The sequence below is a fragment of the Cryptomeria japonica genome, chromosome 5 (assembly GCF_030272615.1).
Source record: "Cryptomeria japonica chromosome 5, Sugi_1.0, whole genome shotgun sequence".
Classification (NCBI taxonomy): Eukaryota; Viridiplantae; Streptophyta; class Pinopsida; order Cupressales; family Cupressaceae; genus Cryptomeria; species Cryptomeria japonica.
The window spans coordinates 722,425,260-722,446,568 of record NC_081409.1 but is presented as its reverse complement, the minus strand read 5'-3'; the positions used below and the strand labels follow the sequence as shown (position 1 = coordinate 722,446,568).

The following is a 21,309-nucleotide window of genomic DNA, read 5'->3' as shown; positions in this document are numbered from 1 at the left end:
CTTGTTGACCCTTCTTTACAAGTTACAGCAATACATTCCATTCAACAACCTCATTCTACAAATGTCAAATACCGCCTACAACTCTCTGATGGTATGCACACCCATCCAACATTGCTTCCTGACCAAATGAATAGTCCTGTTCTAGAAGAAGCTTTAGTCACAAGTTCTATTCTCTGCCTTATAGAATATTCTTGCAAGATATTCGATAAATACACGTATGTCCACATTTTCTAATTTTTTTTTATATTCTTGTTTCTTCTTATAGACCTCCTCACTAAATAAACATCTCATTTTATTGCAGGGCTATTATAATTATTAGCTTCGACGTAATTTCAAATAATGCAACTATCATTGGATCTCCAACTCCACTCCTACAAGCTATTGCCTACTTTCCATCAAATAGTTCTGAAGACCCATTGAACCCTTTCCCAATTATTCCCTTTAAAACATTGACCCCATATCACAAACAATGGTCCATTCAAGGTCGAGCATTAGCAAAAACCCCTATTCACAATTTCAAAAATGTAGGACGTGATGGGAAAGTTTTTGGATTTGATTTTGTAGACATGTTAAGATCTGAAATACATGTGACTTGTTTTAATGAACTTGTTGATAGCTTTTACCATGTTATTCACTCTGGTAGTCTTTATGTGATCTCCAACGGTCGTATTAAAGTGGCAAACACAAAATATAGTAGCTCTACAAACCCTTTTGAAATAATCCTCCACGACTCTTCCATAGTAACTCCTACCACATGCATAGACTCTACCATACCCAAGCATAGTTTCCACATTAAGAGCATAGATTCACTACAATCATTCCCTATTAATGCCCTTGTAGATGTCATTGGAATAGTTTTATCAATCTCCCCTACATCAACCATATGTAAAAGAGATGGCACTGAGACAATAAAGTGTACTGCTACAATCATAGACATGTCAAGTTGTACCATAGATATTACATTTTGGGGTTGCCACTATCAAATCGAGGGCAAACAAATATTTGAAATGTCCCTAGAACCAAATCCTCCTGTTCTTTTGATCAATTCTGGCCATATAGTATCTTGGAATGGAAAATCACTTGATACTATCTTTTCAACTACACTTTTAATCAATCCAGATTTATTGGAAACCACAACATTACAAACATGGTATGCCAAGAAAGGGGTTGACGAACCCTACATTTCATTGTCACAAACCAACCTTTCCCCCCACACATTTGAAAATACAATAGATATTTCATCTATTACTGATGAAAGCTTTCCTGGCCAAAAGAATGTATGTGTGAAGGCCACTATTACAAAACTTCACTTAGACAACTTTTACTACCTATCTTGTCCACAGGTAGTGGACAAAAAAAAAAGTAAGAAAAAAGTTGTGCAAAGTTCACCCAACACATTCCAATGTCCAAAGTGTTCTATTGATCTCTTTGAATGCAATTTTAGCTACATGCTTAAAATGGACTTGCAAGATGAAACAGGTGAGCTTCTTAAAGTTACTGCATTCGAAGGACCATCAAATACCTTGTTGGGTGTTCCTGCAGAAGATTTCCAGCTACTTCTAGCAGAACCTAATGCTGTGGAACCTATATTGAGCAATGTTATTGATTGCAAATTTTTCTTTGATCTCAACATCAAAATGGTTCCATTTGCTGGCCAAGAAACATAAAGCATTGTTATTACAGCCATTAAGCCTACCTAAAAGTTACATATAATACGGTTCATGGATGTGTATCCATTTTGTATATCTTTTTCAATAATATGTATTTCACTTGTCCATATATGAAAGCATTTTGTATATCTATTCAATATTATGTATTTCACTTGTCCATATTATGTTTACAGTATTATGTCGTCATCATGTATTGTACTTAGTCATGTTACTTCAAAAAATGCTTTTAAATATACTTAAATTTACACAATACAAAAAATCATATATAAATCAACATATGTTTTATTTTTTTCATTTATGATCAAAATTTATTTATTCAAACAATTAATCTCACAACTTTCTTTATAATCGTTTCATATGCTATTTCACATTACACTAGCACTTATTTTGGTATATAGAAATTTTTATTAATTTGGTATATATTTATATTTTAAAGATTTTCATTCACAGATATATCATATACCTTTCATTCTCAACACATTGTGCCATGGAAATACAAAATGATACAGTGGAAGAAAGACATGCTCATCGAAATCAAATGCAACGCGCAAGGTACCATGAGAGGAAAATTATTCTTAACAAAAGAAGAAGAGAAACCAAACACTTTTTAGCTGGACAACCCTCCACATCCACAGTATCTTCTCCCCACTTTCCACCCCATGTAGAAACACATGTACCCCAAATCAACCTACCCCAATTGCCGAAATCCATAGCTCCCCAAACTTTTGTCAAAAATATTGCATCGCCAGAAATAACTTTCGTTCAAAATTGGACAAGCTTTCAAAGATTTCAACATGTCTAATATGTTTCAAGAGATACCGAGGAATTAAAACTAAAAAATTCAATGGAAAAAATACTTGTTACAGATGCACAACAGAAAAAAATGGACACCGCTACTCAAATTGTGTTGGTAAACGGATTTGTTGCTTTAAGAAACTTTCTTGAAAAACTTTGTTTTGCCCTGTAATTAGCAACAAAGCGTTCACAACAGTTGAAGAATCACAAAAAAAAAAAATGGTAATTCTTCTCTATGTTTGAGAGGGGCAGCTCCCTCGTATAATGGGGGTATTTGGATTTTTCAAAAATTTTAAAGAACGGACAATAAAGAAAGATTGAACGCCATACAAGGTATGAATCTAGATTAAAATAAATTCCATATAATCAAGTTTGAGATACCACAACTTGAAATAATCTTCTTCGCATTCAATGTTAAAGGGAAAGCATTAGGTAATCATCAAATAAACATAAGAACATTGATAGTAACCCATGAGAATAAGTTGAACACACATCCAAATTGATCTCTATTGCTTAATTGCTTGAATAATACTATCCAAGTCTCTCATACAAAGCTTGTGAAAAAGTGGAATCCCCCTCACATTGAATAATAATGAGGTATATATAGGTGAAGTGATAACCACCTGAGGTACCTACCCTAACCACCTTTATAACTACTATATAACTTCCTCAACTACTTGAAATAACTTCCTCAACTACTTGAAATAACTTCCTCAACTTGGGCAAAAATAACTATTTAGAATAACTACCCAAAATGAGAACTTAGGATAACTACCTCATATGAAAAGAGCCAAGATTATCCTTTATTACAATAAAGAAATAGAGATGAGAGAAAGGAAACTCGATCATGAGAGTTATTTACAAAGAAAGACAAAAACATGATGCGAGTAACACAACAAAAATGAAGACTATACAAAATGCATCCCTGCACTTATTCTAAGCTAACTCCTTGTGTTGCCGATGAGGTTGTTGCTTCTATAGGCACATTATGTTGTCTAGGTCCTTTGTCTCTGAAGATTCTGAAAAGTTGGATGGCTAAAGTGACAAATTTTCCTTTGGGAATTAGGATGTTGGCTATCCTCATTTTCCATGTCTTCAAGTTTCTATGAATGCCACTTAGTTCTGTCACCATGCTAAGTATCTGAGACATAGAGATCCTCAAGGAAGAGTAAATATCAATAAATTTTCCATGGTATTTTCATTGAAGTTTGTCCTATTAAAAAGTTGTTGATCTACCATGTTCTGGAAGCTATTCTGTAACACCTACAAATCTTCCATCAATGTCACATCTGGAAGAAGAGCAATGAGTTGTCCTTGGAGTTTGGTACACACTTGATCCCATGAAAGCATGAGCTTTTCTAACTCTGATGAAACTTGATCTATGATCACTAGTTTCCAGTTAATGCTTTCTATCCATATTTCTAGATAATCTTTTTCATTACTAGGCAGGATTTTCTCAATTGCAAGGGTGTCCATTCCAATTTCTATCATTTGTTTGAAATCATTCACAATTTCCTTCCAAGTTGCTTCCTCTTTCTTGACATTCTTCAAGTCTTTCTCAATAGTATTTTTCTTTATTAAGGCCTCATCATGGATAGATTTTGCTTGGACTAGGAAATCACATGCAAGAGTTTTGACCTTTTCTACCCAACCTTCAATTACCTTTCCATAGGCTTGGTATTTTTGAAGATTATCCATAACATTCCTTTCAATTACTCCTTCTGGTGTCAATATAATTGGCTAGCGATCTACACTTAGTGGCATAGTGGAGGTATCAACTACGGATCTAAGAAGACAAAGTGTGCACTTGTTGTTTCAATTGATCCTTGGATTGCTTATCCTTTTCACTTCTCTCCACCATTCTAGCTGCCATCACATTAAAGTTCTAAATATCAGACTCATGAGAAGAAGGTCCCATATCAATCTTTGTCACAACAAAGTCCGCAGAGGTGGCCTCATTTGTATCTTTCTCAGATATGGGTTGAGCAATCTCTAAGCACATATTCCTTGAATTTGGATCAATCTTTATTCTTGAGGATACTTTGAGTTTCTTCGGTTTTTTAGCTCTTCCAAAGAGATCAGATATGCTACTAAATTAAGGTACCACCAACTTTTCTACCTTCCTCTTCTTCAATAGACTTTGTTCTAACCATGGGAAAGAAGAATTTTCTGTAGACTCTTGGATGATTTCTTGTCTTGCTACCAGTGTTGTTGTCACCTCTCTGATTTCTTCAAATTGATCACTTGGATTGCTTGGAAATGATGAATCCATGACTAAAGTATTTTGTTGTACTTCTTGTTATGGGGATTCAATAGGAACTGAGGGAGATATGGAGTGCATTCCATCATCAAATCTTGTGTCATCTAAGAATTCCACTGGAACTTGATCCTTTTCTTGATTTGCAATAGAATCTTCTTCTATGCCTTTTGCTCTAGATTTCTTTCTCTTTTGTCGAGGTTCATCACCACATGTGTTCTGAAGATTGTTCCTCCTTGGAGGGTCTTCATCTCCATCACTTCCTTGAGTATTCTGGTAAGAAGGAGTATCCCTAGCTGGAGTATGGGAAGAATGCAGTGACGTAGAGCTCTCAAGCTGATTTCATTTTCTTCTTGGAGTTTCCTTTGTTGGTCTGGTAGCAGTCATTTGAGTAATCTTCTTCTTAGTCCAGGCTTCAAAATTCTTGATTACAAAACTTGTTCTTTCTCTGACATCTCTCATTTCTGGATCTACCCCATTCAAACTGGGAAGTGGCTGGGACTGGACTTGCTCAAAATAGATAGGATCAATCAAATCAGATCCATCATCTTCAATTCCTTCTATGGTCCAATCCATCTTGAAATCTTTCATTTGCTTCAAAGTTAACCTCGTCCAATCTCTTTTTCTAACCTCGAACTCATCTTCGCAATCCTTCCAAAAGTCTTCGAGATTAGGAAAATGAAAATAGCCAGGACCTAAATTTAAGTTGTTCTTGACATAATCCTTGCTATCAAAAGGGAACCTCATCTGGTATGGATACAAGTTGATCTTAGATAAAGCTTTTTCACATCTATAGTGCCCAAGACAAATAGGAAAGGCTACCCCTTTATTCTTTCTATCTCTACATTTCTTTTGAACTGAAAACAATTGCCGACAAAGCTCAACTAAAATGAGCTTATCATCAACATATCTGGGTAACTTGTGTGGATAACCTTCAAATCCTCCTACTTGAAGATAGGTAAATCTCGAAAACTGGATGAAGAAACTTCCATATTTCTTTATCAATTTAGCGGCTTCCTTTGATATTCTAGTGGCAATGTCTCCTTGTACTAACCTTACTGCCCACATTGTGAAAGCATCATTCACCTGCCTGAAATACACAAAGCTTTCCTCAAGTTGCAATTGCTTGTAATAATGGTAAACTTGAGTTTCTTGATTCAGGACACCATTAGTACTTAACCCTGGCCATGACCTCAAATTAGCAATAGCATATATCAAGTAAGAGGTCATATGGAAGCGTTGACTTGTTTTGAAGTGCACTAACTAGTCATGTATGCAATTGCTAATGAGATGGCCCCAGTCAATGAATTGCTTACCGACAGAGATGACTATTATGAAGAGGTACATCCACATTTCAAACTCAATGGAATCAGGACTTCCTGTCACTCTATGGAGTAAGATAATCAAGTAACAAATCTCTTTGATGAAAAGAGAATGATGGAGTGTTTTTGGAAGCTGAGACTGTCCTCCTCGTGGTGCAACCATCCATTCTTTAGCCAGATTGTTGGGGCATTTGCTTCTATTATCACTGAAGTATTTGTAAGCTTTTTGCTTATCGATGTGAGTGAACTTTTCCTTATATGACAAACGAAGAATAATAGCTATTGAAATTCCATCAAGTTTGGCCATTAAGGATCCATCTACAGCTCTTATCTCTCTTGCATCTGGATTATATCTTTTTGAGCATTCTATCATCAAATCTGTACATTGAATTGCTATGGGAAAACATGCTGCTTCAATCAGGCCGCTTCCTACCACTCTACAGGACAACTTTGATCTGTCACCTTCCATGAAGAACTTTTTGATTTCCTGCAAATTAATATGCCCAATCTTGGTATCATGAACCTCCGGAAACATGGTGTTGATCATCGGGGCATACTCATACTCTTGAGCCTTGTACTTCATGATGGTATTTTTGCAGATTCTTTATATTGAATTCCTCTATGTCAATGTTACTGAAACTTTGTCTTTGGAACGTTCTCTTTTGAAAGAAGTTTTTTTTTTTTTTTAATCGGTGCTATGTATTCTGTGTTTACATCAACTTATTGCAGGGATTTAAAACTTTAGAAAACATCTTTAGTGACCCCCTTTACAGCCGCAGAATGTGCATATGAAGAAGTTTACAACCTTTAGCTTTTATACTTCAGTGTATCAGCATGTTCACGAGAAAATAAGAATATCTGAGGTGAGAATTGGTTTCTCAGGGCAGAATACCTTTATGCTTCTATATTCGGCATACAACACTACAAAATTCAAACTACAATGCTTCGTACAAAAGGGTTTCATGCCTTCATATGTTCATTTCTTGGAGTCTTTCTATCAAAAGGAAAATCTCATGTATGTAGAATATTCTACTTCATTTTCATTTTGATTGCAAACTTCTACTAAACCGCTTGCCTACTTTCCACAATTATGGCATTCTATACATAGTCTGTACCTTGTCTCTATATTGCCATACTTGTATTTCCTTGATTTTGAAACCAACTAAATAAATAGGCTACACATATTGCAACTTGAAGGCTTCGGTGATGTGTTCAATAAATTATCCCAACCCCATATATTGTCTAGTTTGTATACAGGCAGGCTAACAAGACTATAATCAAAACTCTAATCTTTATGCTTTCATAAATGTCTATAGCCACTTCCAAGACTTGAATTTTGCACCGGTGGAGAGAATATTGGCCTTTCATGCTCAGAACCTAGCTCAATAATGATCGTATCTCTTTGAAATATTTGAACAAATCCCTCAACGCACTGTTATAAAGCCTTCATATCTACATGCAGGAGTGAGGACGCTAAGGAAGGTGGTGTATTGCTATTCATAGTTGTGCATGAGATAGTATCCTTTCTGAGAAACTCTAGAACATCTGATGACTCCATACATTGTTGCGTACTTCTTGTGCATCATCGATACATTCTGCAAGACTTTCATTTCTCCATATCCACGAGGAGGAATAGCAGGCTTTAACTCTGGATTTTACGTCTTCCACTGAGTTAGAGGATTCATGTAATGCTCACATAGTTATTTCAGCTGCAAATAATATGTAAATAGACACGCAAAGCATATATTCTCCTTTCTTGCATATCATTCACTGATTTTTTTTGATAATCTGTAGAATACACATCTAAACACAATACTTCATCTTTGATATTTGCAAGTGGAGTTGGGTAGCACGATATGCATCTTTATCAGCATGCAAAGCAAATGGTGAAGGTAGTTACAAACCGAACTCTGCCTTCCTTCATGGCCACGTGGTAAGTTCCTTCCGCCAACTGGGGTTTCAGGCGAGCTTTATGGAGGTGCCACTTTTCAATTAGAAAGGTATCGGCATGTTGATCATCTTTGCCAAGTTGCCGATATCAACCAATTCATAGTTTGCTTTAAACATGACTTAAATCTGAAAGATGGTTGCTGATATTTGTATTCGGCTCATTTATCTTTCTAGTCAACTTACCGATATCATCTCATGCATTAGTAAGTTTGATGCAGTTACCGATTTGAGTGGAGAGAGAACTTCGAGTTTGAATGCGAATTGAATACTCAGCATACGTATCAGCCAATGTTCAACACTTTGTGAATTTGATAAGACGTAAAGTGATAAAAGAGCTATCGGCTACTTCAACTTAAACAATTTGCGGATGCTTGGGGTCCCTGCTTCATGGATGTTTGCATGTCATGAGAGAGGCAGGTGGATTTGGATTTATACTTGCAGATTGTATTTGCTTGAAAGTCTCTGAACTCCAACATTTCTGTCACACAGTTCATGCGAGACTAATACATCTGTATTTGGAATTGTTTAAGAGATTTGAAATTTCAATTCATACATTTTGTGAGAAGCCTGCAATCATTTTATCCCATTATGCACACACATCTACAAATGATCTATTACACTTGTACACTTGGCTGCTATAGGCCGAACTCTCATGTGAATGATATGGCTTTGGGTTTGTCGCCCAAAGTTTGAACTTTCACTATTTCACAAATGGGACAAACAAATTGGAACAACATGGACCCTGGTGAGCAACCTCAATGTTTGCAAATACTAACTCAAGTTGAGGAGATGTTGATAGCAAGGATTAGCCCTGTCCTTCAAGTTACCTATGCAAGAGGAGGCCAACTAAAATATAGTGGCCACACTATTTGTTATCCTCAAGATATTTCTTCAATTGCATCCCACTTGCCTAGGCATATAGATGGATTGGACATGATAATAGTAAACAAAGCAAACAGTGGCCAACAATAATACAACTTCTATGTTAGTAGAGGATGTGTGCATGAGGCATTACAATATAAGATTTGTTATGACCCATACTACAAAGATGTACAATTAGATGAATTAGCATTGTCATCTTTACCCATTAACCCCACTAATATATCTGACCTACTATATGCGACCACTTCAAATCCTGATCCCATTGACCTAATTTTCATGCAAGAAGATGTTACAGAGGATGGTCTATTGATAGAGAACTTGCAAATGATTGATTCATTTGTGGCAAATCTTCCACCTGCACGTCGAGAGGTCGAAGAAGTTCGCGCTTTACTACAACTAGGGCAAGGACGCCCAACTCCTGTAGTTAAATGGCCACCCATTTCCCCATCTCCTATAAATGAATACACTACTGAAGGATTGTTTGTAATGTCATTTCCCACTTTGTTCCCTAAAGGTATGGTTGCATTCAAACAACCACGTCTTAAAGAAGTTAAGCTACATGAGTATGGTCTACATCTTTTAAGATACCATGATAATAGATTTGGTTAACACCCAAGGTTTAGGTACTTCATATTGAATATGCTAATGCGCCATAGAAGTCAAGCCACCGCATCTATATTTGTCCACAAACAACTTGATGATTCAATGCCTATAACAATTTTTGACCTTCGATAAAGATTAAAGGAGTTGCCTGATGACAAACTAGCAGATCAACTAATGCGCTTTAGCTCGTCAATTCGTGGAACTAAACCATTCTGGAATCAACGTAGAAGGGAACTTATAGACATGGTCATCCAAATTGGTTGTCCAACTCTATTTTTCACACTCAGTGCTGCTGATACAAAATGGCCAGACTTGCATAATATCATGCCAACCACCACACCTACAAATCCATATGCAAATGCTAGGTGGAGATTACAAAATATAGTTCAAAATCCACACTTTACTGCAATGTACATGCACCACAGATTTACTGCATTTCGTGAAGAAGTGTTGGAAAAACTTCATGGCGCAAATGACTATTGGTATAAGTATAATTCTTGCAACCTACTACTTTTACCTTCAGCTCTTACCCTTCTTTTAGTTTTTTTGTTTTTTTCTAAAAACCTCTTTTCCCAGGTATGAATGGCAACATAGAGGCTCTGCACACATCCATGGTTTCATTTGGCTACCAAAAGCACCTGGCATTGGCAAATTACAATGGAATGACATTTAGTTAGTACAAAATGCACTTGCATACATTGATAAATATGTCTCTGCGTGGAACCCACGAAGTCATGCATTGAGAAATCAAATGTTCCACCGATCCATTGTTGATGACCCTTGCTTGATGGACACAAGCATGATAGTATCAATTGATCCTTTCATTGACTATTGTGATTTGGCCAACCGTGTTCAAAGACATACAAAATGTACTATCCAAACATGCCTTCACAGGAAGGGGACATCTCTTCAATGCCTTTATAAAGCCCCTTGGAACATTACAGAGAAGTCGTCTCTTTCTAATGATGATAATGGCCAACCTAAGCACACCCCTACTCGTAATGATGACCACCTAAATCTTCACAACCCATTTATACTCTCAATATGGAGGGCCAATGTAGATTGCCAACCTATTCTCTCAATTGATGCTGTGATCAAATATATTGCAAAATATGCTACTAAAGCTGAAAACAAATCAGAAACATACCATGCAATGTTATCTCGAATATCAACCAACTTTGAGTCTAATAAACCAGCTCCTAATGCTTTTTGCAAAATGCTTCTTGACAACCTTGTGGATCGTGATATAGGTGCCCAAGAAAGTTGCCACCTTCTGCTAAAGCTACCACTCTCCCTTTGTAGTCGAACATTTTTTTCTTTAAATGTGAACCAAAAAAATTTCCAACGTGTACCAATTACATCCACAGAAAGAACCACATATCCAAACTATATTGCATCTTACATGGCAAGACCAATACATTTAGAGAGAATGTCTCTTATCGAAGTAACTCAAAAATGGTCCTTCAATGCATCAAGAAAGCATGGTCAATGGAAAGAGTGAGCCACATCAGTCATAGTTCGAGTGTCTCCACGATTCACAACCATCCCTACAAAGGAAGAAAAATGTTTTCAAGCATTTTGTTGGACTAAACTTTTATTGTACCACCCATTCCGCAACATTCAAATGGATTTCGGCTCAATAGATGATGAAATTCAAGCATTGTGGGAAAGGTTCTCGCACAAGTACAAGCCATGGCATGTACGTCGAACATCTACAAAAGCCGATGAAAGATCTAATCCTACCACTCCTTCAAGCGACATAGAACAACTGCCAGAAAACATCCATAATGAATGGCAAGTACTGTCAGCTTCATACCTAGGACTTCCTCTTCACCTGGATGAACTTAATATGCTTGGCCAATGTGATATTGACTTGAAGAATGACTGGGGAGTACATCACTTCAGTCCACAAGAAAAAGAAATAGCTACAAATTTCATACACTCCCATTGCCGAACATTTCAGCCCCATCATGTTCTCCAACAACAAAGCCAAAATAACCTATGTATACAACAACAAAAGGCATATGATATAGTTATTTCACATCTACATGCTAATAGTTTGCAAGCACCATTGAAAATGATTGTTCAAGGAACTGCAGGCACAGGAAAGTCACACCTCATAACAAGCATAAAATTAGCACTCAAAAGATCAGCACCAAATGGCCAATCACCATTATTGCTCCTTGCACCAACTGGAGTTGCGACATTCAATATACAAGCATCAACAATTCATTCAGCACTAAGAATTCCAATCAAAGAAATGCACCCTCTACAAGGATAAACATTGGCAAGCTTCCAAGAAAGCATGTACTTCATTCGCTACGTTATAATTGATGAAATGAGCTTCATTGGTCCAAGGTTGATACAACGCATTGATATAAGGTTACGTGAGGCATTCCCTGCCCATAACCAACTCCCATTTGGAGGACGCTCAATCATTCTCTTTGGTGACTTGGGCCAACTACCACCTGTCAAAGACATTCCTATGTATGCTTCAACTTCATATGGAGGGACACTATGGCATAGCTTCATAACAATTATAACATTGAAAAAAATATTTCGTCAAATTGGAGATCAACCTGCACAAATTGCCTTTCATGCACTTCTCTCCAATTTACGAAATGCAGAACCCACTATTGCAGATTGGCAACTTTTACTGTCTCGAGCAAATTCATCACTTTCCTCTGTAGAGCAATCTTTATTCTTATCATCCACACACTTATTTGCAACAAATGAAATGGTATCATTACATAACAAACGCATGTTGTTGTCTTTGGCAAAGCCTATTGCCCTATCTACTGCAGAACAACTCAAGGGAATCACATGCTCAAATCTTGATGAGGAACAACTTGAATCTAAGATCCTCTTATGTATTGGCCAAGAAGTTATGTTATCTGCCAACTTGTGGGTGGAAACAGGACTTGTCAATGGTGCACTTGGACAAGTCAAAGAAATTGTATATAATGGTGGTGAAAGACCACCTGAACTCCCCTTACTTGTTGTTGTTCAATTCAAAAAATAAATAGGCCCAGTTTGGGACCAACACAACCCAAAAAATATCCCTCTTATTCCAATAAGTCGTGGTCTTCGACGTCAAATACCACTAAAAATGGCATGGGCCTTAACAATTCACAAATCACAAGGGCTGACACTTCAAAGAGCGGCAATCGACATCGGCAATACAGATCATCAAGGGTTAACATTCACAGCAATTTCAAGGGTTCGTGACCTTGCAAGTCTTCGCATACACCCTCCATTCACATTCCAAAGATATTCACGTATACAAAAGAGTCCATATGCTGCTCGGCGAAAAGAAGAAGAGGAACGACTAACAACGTTATCAAATGAAAACACTTCTCCAAGTTTTTGCTCTTCAACCCCTTATCACCTTGAATCTTCTTCATTTCTTGTTCTTTTCTTTACACCAAAACAACAATACATGTACACCATTTGTTCAATCCGAATATTGTTTGTCCTTATATGAACTTTGCTTTATAAAACTATATTTAACATATTTATTGTGCTTTGTAATAGCGTGAGAAATTCTAAGCCTTGTTGTTACTAACAAATGAAAGACCTCTACACAATTACAAACTTGCTTCAAATGAACTATTCTTTACAAAACAATATTTTACATATCTATTGTGTTGTGTAACAACATGAGACATTCAAAGTGAAATTTCTCTACATGGTTCAAATTGCTTTTCCATTTGACCTAATTTTCATTTATATATATACTACAAAAATCTAACATTGCAAACTTTTCTCATTGATTGCAAAGGACCTATTCTATACCATTTAATAGTTTTTATGTTATTCTCTTACTCCCATCTTTTATTCGACGTACCCATTGCACCCCAAAGTGCAATTGCTAGTAAATACTAGCAGTTGCACAAGGGAAGCCGATAGACGGCTGCGGGGAAAATCCCCCACTAAAAGCCTATCGGCTCAATAAATATAATAAATAATTTTTTTTAATATAAATATTATTTAAATTAACCTATATAAAAAATAAAATAAAATTCATTGCACACACTTTTACACAAAATAAGTCGAATTAAAAAAAAGCTTTGGATAGGCTTTGACCAGATATCTGACGTGACATATAGAATTGAATGCTATGACATGTTTTTCATAATAATTTTGAAAAGTGGCTTTCATTTGATGAGCACGTTTTGTGCAGGGGTTACTTTGAATAGCAGGATTTTGAGACTATAATTTAATATTATTAGGAAATAAGACACTCAAGATTTAATATATACTTACCTACGTTTATGCAAATTTAGTCTCAATTTTCAAGATGCCCTCGGAATTGGTGAAATCAGTAATTAAATTTGTTCTGGCAGAGTACGTCACTTGTCATTTCAACTGTTAAATGTCTAAAGTTGTAATTTTGTGTAATATTTTTTGGAAATTGTGAATTTTTTAATCTACTCTAACCAATAGCAATACAGTTAAATAAATTTTTTAAATTATTTAAAATAAAAATTAAATACAAATATTAAGTTTTTTTTGTTAGAAAAGTTTAATTCTTTTTAGTGATTGGTTAAAATAATGTAAAAAAAAAAATTGATGGATGCAATAATTTTCTGTTTTGGCAGGTATTAAAAATATAAAAGAATTTGGAATAATTGACATCATCTTTCTATTACTTATGATAAGTCTTTTGGAAAAAGTAAGTTAAAAAATAGTACATTGATTGAATATGATCCTGGCTGTGAGAATAATCTCATCTTTCCATTGTCCATGAATCTTGGAAAAAATAAGTTAAAAAAATAGTACATTCATTGAGTATCAGACTTCTATGCACACTAAGATAGATATAAACAAGTACAATATTGAATATTTGCAAAATCTCAAGAGTCATATAATGTGGCTAGAATAATTGTACTGAAAAGCAAATCTAAGTATGAATTTATTGTTGACAATAAATTAAATTTTATATATACTTTTATCAATAGAAATAAAGACAAATATCATTTTATAATAATTTAAAATAAAAATTAATTAATTAAAAAATCAGATTGAATGAATAGAATAATATCTTATTTTTGAAATAAAAAATCTGCATTAAAATTTAACTTAATCTTTTTAGAGGTGCAATTGAAGACCACAAATATTTTTTTTATTAGATAACAAATTACAAAATTAATTCAGAAATAAGACCACAAATATTTTGACAAGTAGAATACACATTTCAACCCTGGATAGAATTTTAGACAATCATTCAATAGCTATTCTTACAAATATATTTTCTGTTTCTGAGAATAAAAAGTGTTCTAAGTGTATAAGCAAGTAGCAACTAGTTGGTTTGTTTAAATTAAAAAAACTACCATGTTTAACTCAGCCATAGTGTTTGATCCCTCCACTGGAACTTCAAAAAGGTTTTCAGTTGCCATTGTTCAGGAACTCGCATCTCAAAACCTTCAAAAACTTCCTCAAAGATATATTAGATCAGAGAAAGAGCGCCCAAATACCTTTCTTCTTCCTCATTTGGACATCCCTGTGATTGATATGGACATGTTCTTGAGAGATTCGGATCTCTGCAGGCAAAAGGAACTAGAAAAACTTGGTACTGCATGCCAGCAATGGGGATTTTTTCAGGTGGGTACATCAAAATTGATTATATAATAGACTAACAATTGCTAGAAAGAAGTCTACATATCAAGGGCTTTTGACAATTACTTAAAGTAAACCCAATTAATTGACAACAGGGTTATCTTCCTGAAAGCCATCATAAATCATAAACCAGATAATGTATAGAAACCACATTTTAGGAAAAGCTTCCTTTCTTAGACTATAGTCTTTTATATATGTGATGGGATACTAATTATATAAAATATGTAAAAAATTATAAAGGCTTTACCCCTGTGATGGGTTCCATATCATATCTATTCTCCAATCTTGCTTATTTTAGTAAGATAGTATCTGTGTCTCCATGACAGGCTGTGAACCATGGAATTCCTCTGTCTCTGTTGGAAAGAATGAAGGGAATTGTAAAGAAATTTATTCAACTACCATTGGAGGAAAAACTCAAGTACAAAATACAAGAGATTGAAGGCTATGGCCAGACTTTTGTAGCCTCAGATGACCAAATACTGGACTGGGCAGATGCAATGTCCTTGACAACCCTACCTCCAGAGAATAGAAAAATGGATTTTTGGCCTACAAAGCTATCAGATTTTAGGTATCTATATAATTATGGTTTATCATTTTAATGATCTCATGTTGATAAAATGTCATTGGATTGATCTCATATAAATGTGTAAATCATATCTAGTTCTTCAATTCCCTTTTTTCAGTCCATCTGACTTCTATCATTTTCATTTTTAATTTGATTGCACTGCCCATTTGTTGCAGAGAAACCGTGGATCAATACGCACTTGAAATTCAAAAGTTTGGGGAAACAGTTCTTTGCCATCTATCAGAGAACGCTGGGCTAAAACCAGACCATTTCATTAACATGTGTGGGAAAATGATACAGTACATACGATTGAATTACTACCCATCCTGCCCAAGACCAGATCTGGTTTTAGGGTTAAGCCCTCATTCAGATTCAGGTTGTTTGACAGTATTGTTGCAGGATGATGGGATAGTGGGGCTACAGATCTGTAAGGATGGTGAATGGATTCCTGTTCAACCCATCCGTGGTGCCCTGGTTATCAATATTGGGGACATGCTTGAGGTAATGACAATGAATTTTAACAGTGTTTCGGCCAAAACAATCTGTAGGAACCATCAAACTATGTTAGCTTGATTCAAAGAATGCTTCTATGGGTGTATAATTCTGGGCTTTTTAATCCAAGTTATGAATGATTTCCTGTATTCAAGTACAAATCAAAACTTTGCCCACTCCAAGTTTATTATTGATTTACGTTTGATTAATAGAGATTAATGTTTGATTCCACCGCAGCGATGTAAACTGTAATTTTTTGTTTTTGTATATTTATGCAGTATAGCACAGGGCAGTCACAAACATGGACAGAGATCGAATCTCCATTGCCATGTTTTGTAATCCAAGTGAGGAAACAGAAGTGGGTCCTGCTCCTGAGCTCATAGATGAGTTGCATCCCTGTCAATACAGAACATTCATTCGTGCAGACTATGTACAAAATTTATTTTCTGGAAAACTTGAAGGGAAGAAGAAGAAGATTGAATTTGCCAAAATCAAGTCATAACTTCCTCTGTTTGAATTTGATCGATATGGCTAAGACCATCTGCGTTCGATCTGATGAACTTCTTACGTAATGGGCTTTTTCGGGCTTTTAATTTATGAAAATGATCAGTGATCAGTAATGTAATGAATTGCATGATTAAGTAATGCTGATTTTCTGTGAGTTGCAGTTTTAAACATTGGTATAGATGTCAATCTTAAGAAGAAAGTGGCTTTCGATATTAAAAAGTTACAATTTAAAAGACAAATAGCGGATTTTATACATAGATTTTCAAAGAAAAATTATCGAGCTTTTGTGGTAAAGTGGAGTTTTGTATTTTTTTTTTTTCAATAAAAGTGGATTAAAAGCTGAGTTTAATATTAATTATGCATAATTACAGTATTAACAAAGCTGAATGATGGGATGCCAAAAAAGCTTATAGAGTGCTTTTGAAATCTTTCTCAGCATTTTCGAGAAAGGATTTCCAGACAGGCAGCAAACCATAAACATCATAATCTATCAAGATTATGTAGTTTGGGATCTTAAAAAAACTGTAGAAAGTTTAGGTAGCAGATTCTCAACTGCCAGAATAACAGAGATTTTAACATAATTATGTAGGCCAAAATTAACTATTAGGAGAGACAAAGATAAGCAACGAAAATGTCTTTAAACAGAACCAAATTTAGAAACCTAGCTCGGAATTTCATTCAAGGGTTCAGATTGAGAAGCAGCATTTCTCGCGCTCCCACTACCTCTACCTGGAGGGCTGTCACGGCCACGACCAGACCCACTACGACCCCTGCTTGTACAGAGATATTATGTTCGGTATTGTCTATGAATTAAAAGGGAGTTTGATAAAGACAGTTTTTCTTATATAATACTTTGTTTACAATCCAGAATAAAATTATATTCTAATTATATTATGAAATGAATCTAAACTGACAAACAAAAAATATATTAATAAAAAACAAACAAAAAATATATGAAAGTAATCAGATGAATGTTAATCCTTAAAATAAGAGCATATGCATCACAATTCATTTCTTTTAGAATTGAGAAATCACAAGAATGATCCATCCATAACTCTTTAGGATTCTTACATTATGTTTCAAGTAATAATGATTGCTTTACTACATAGTGGGTTGTAGTGTCTACTTTTATCTACAACTTTTGTTACAACTTGATAGTACTAAGTGTTCACTTTAATCTAGAAAAGATTTTTGTTCATGCATCAACAACACCATTTTGTTGGGGATAAATTGTGGGTTTAGGTCTTTTAATATCAACTTCCTTGCAATAAATTTCAAATTCAAAATACTTGGACAAATCAAATTTATTTTTAAGAATATAGACCCACACTTTTGTAGCTCGTAATCATTTATAAATGTTACAAAAAATGATGATCCTAAAAAATAAATACTCACAATTAAATAGACACAATATACACAATTAAACACTCGCAATGATATTAATTTGTTTTTCAAAAACTTAATATTTATTGTACATAAAATATTAATTTAATCACCCACGTGAATACTAATTGGTAACTTCCCATAAAATATAGAACTAGCATATAGTAGAAGAAGAAACATATTAAATATTTTAGCCTAATCATATTCCAACAACCATCCATTAGAAAACCATGGTAAAATATTATCTTATAGAAAGATGACAAATGCTATATGATCCAATTATATTAAAGATGTTTTTTCTATTATATTTTCTATTTAGGTGGCCAATTGACTGTGCTCGTGTGATGTCCATGTGAAATTATCGATGCCTTTACTGATCTTAGAAGATGATGTCCAAGGTGAGCATGGGTTTTTTAGCATGACACCATGGTTTGAGTATCCACTATTTTGAAAAATTATTTATATGTTTTGTCTTCTCATTATGGTTATATATTGAGAGCATGAGATAGTTATTTAACTTAATTATTTTTATAGATATGCAAGTGTTATCAAAGTGATGTTAAAAATTGAAGTGCTAGTGTTTGGATGTATCTCTCTTTTGAAGATTAATATGGATTTGGTTTATTTCTCTGTGAAATTATTTTTGATTTATATATTATTGTTGATTTTGTAATCACATAATTCTAATAATATATTGTAATTCTTGTTATATGAAAAAAAAAAAAAAAAGAGATTTGTATGCACTTTTAGAAGATTTTATTGTAGCAGTTTCATCTTATAAATTGAAAATTATATGTTAATGATATGATACTCTTTGATACCATTGTATAATGCCTCTAATGTAATTAAATGTATATATAATTTTATAGATTTCATTTATAATATTACAATATTAGTGAGGTTCATTAATGAATTTAATTAATTGATAGAGTAAAATGTAAATTTATTTTAGAAATTTTGAATTACACACAAGTTGTTTGAGAAAGTGCACATTAAAGGCTGAAAATGGATAAAGAGTATCTCATTTAATAAGTTTAATTATCTCGAAACAATTTTATAAATATTGTATTCCATTTAATATTTGAAGTATTTTTATATTATTAAAAGAAAATCTTTAAAATCAATAATATTGATCTTGAATGTTTCCAGATTAATTTGTGTGCAAGTATTTTGCATCAACGTTTCAGATCACACTCCGTAATCCATCATCTATTTTAATCCTGATGATGGATCACAGAGTGTGATCCAAATATCATCTTTTACTTCTACATGCTCTCTATTTTCATCTTGATGATGGATCACAGAGTGTGATCCGAAACATTGATGAAAAATACTTGAACACAATCTAATCCAGAAACATTCAAGATCAATATCACATGGATTTGTGGAAACTTGATGTCTCTTAATCAATAATATTACAAATTGAATTAGACTATTTCAGATAATGTATAATCAACATTTCATGTATTCACTGAATTCAGTTTAACATCTATTAATTTTTTATTGACTAATTAATTAATGGTGTAAGTGCAAGGGGCACTAGAAAACATGAATTTGGTGTTCTTAGAAATTATTTGAGATCAATTCTATATTTATATATTTTTCCTTTGATCACAAAATTGATCTTTCACTATAGATTTGATCTTTTAATCTTCACATCTTTAGTAGTTGTAAAGCAAAAATTGACATGTATCAACATTTATAATTTGAAAGCATAGTAGTGTTGATGAGTATTGTTTAGAGTTTGCTATTTAAGAAGCTTTGTTTTGATAATATCCCATGATTAAGTTAAATATTTTGGAACAAATTGTAAAACAACTAATAACAAATACAAAGGATGTGGTTGTTGATATAATGATTTTAGGCGATTAACACTTGAGAGTTGAGTGATACAATGCATATTGTAATGACCTAGTGGAAGAGATAGGATTTCACTGCGTGTTGATGTTGGAATTGATGTGGATCATGTGTAAATTTGAATGAGAAAGGTGGCCTAAACCCTTGTAGTGATTATATGTAGAGGGAGGATTTTTTATGATGGATAGTTCCTAAATGATTGATAGATAATGACCTAGAGGCAAAACCCTTTATACTTGGCTTAGGTACCTAATTTGGATGCTTCGACATGAGAAATGATGAATAAAGAGTAGTTGAAAGGTGGTCCACTTGGGCTTACTATCAAATTTGAACTTGTGTTGGTATCTATGTTATGAAATTGACTTGGATCAAGTCTACACTTGCAAATTTGAACATGAGAGAGAAATGTGTGATTTGGTGGTAATAAACTATCTTAACATAGTTAAATATATGTTTTGGTTTTTATGATCATTTTGAGTTTGAACCAACAAGAATGTCAAACGAATCAAAATCATATCTAAAACAAAGTGCTTATGACACCCATATGAAATAATGTAAAAACAAAAGAAAGAAATATAAGATATGCACTTTTCACCTCTTCAATGACAATAAAATATTTTTTATTCTAAAGAGACTAAAAATTAACAGTGTCCTGCACTTCTTATCTAATAAGAACTAAGATAAAACAAATTTTTATTATGTTTATTTAAAATAAATAATATATTGTTATTTATTTATTTTTGATCGATAAAGGCAAAGCCATATTAATATATTGATTCATAAGAAAGATTACAGCATAAAAGTCCAGATTTCCAAAAAGCCCAGAGGGCCTAAAGACAGATAGTATGAAACTAAATCCCTGAGTATGCACAGAAAGGGAAACCAACTCCAAAGCCCTCAAAAAATTATGGGCTCGGAATGAACATAAGTTTATCTTATAAACATTAAACCTTATGAAACCTCCTCAGTCATTCAAAAATATCTTCAAAGTTTAAAGCTATGATAACGAAGTCTTAGCAGAGTTTATGAGAGTTTAATTTTAACAGAGAATTTTTTTAAAAACCCAAACAAACAACTAAAGGCTCTGCAATGGCCTCAAAGGAAAAAAAAAACCCAGCATGAAACACCTATCTGATTAAGAGTCTTCATCGGGCACTGATGGAGGCTTTGGAGCTCGGCCTCTTCTAGAGCCTCTACTCGGAGGACGTCCCCTACCCCGACCAAAATTGCGACCCGTACCTTTGCCACCACCTCGTCTGCCCTGTTTTGCTTGGGGTTCCTCCTCTTATGTTTTTGAAGGCAAGACACCATTAAGTTTGGCGAATTCAAGAAGCTCTTCCTCCCTACCCAAATCTTCCGGATTTTCCTCGAGAAAGCGCCATTTCAGGAATCTAAGACCCATGCCTG

General features: G+C 34.3%; 1 protein-coding gene across 1 annotated transcript; it reads left to right on the top strand.

The window, feature by feature from the left end:
• The first annotated feature begins 14,729 nt into the window (after positions 1 to 14,729).
• Positions 14,730 to 16,861, top strand: LOC131875655 (oxoglutarate-dependent flavonoid 7-O-demethylase 1-like). Its single transcript, XM_059220259.1, has 4 exons — positions 14,730 to 15,083; positions 15,425 to 15,666; positions 15,840 to 16,164; positions 16,434 to 16,861. Exons 1-4 carry the CDS (start codon positions 14,814 to 14,816, stop codon positions 16,536 to 16,538), a joined length of 942 nt encoding a protein of 313 aa, XP_059076242.1. The 5' UTR covers positions 14,730 to 14,813; the 3' UTR covers positions 16,539 to 16,861.
• The last annotated feature ends 4,448 nt before the right edge of the window (positions 16,862 to 21,309 follow it).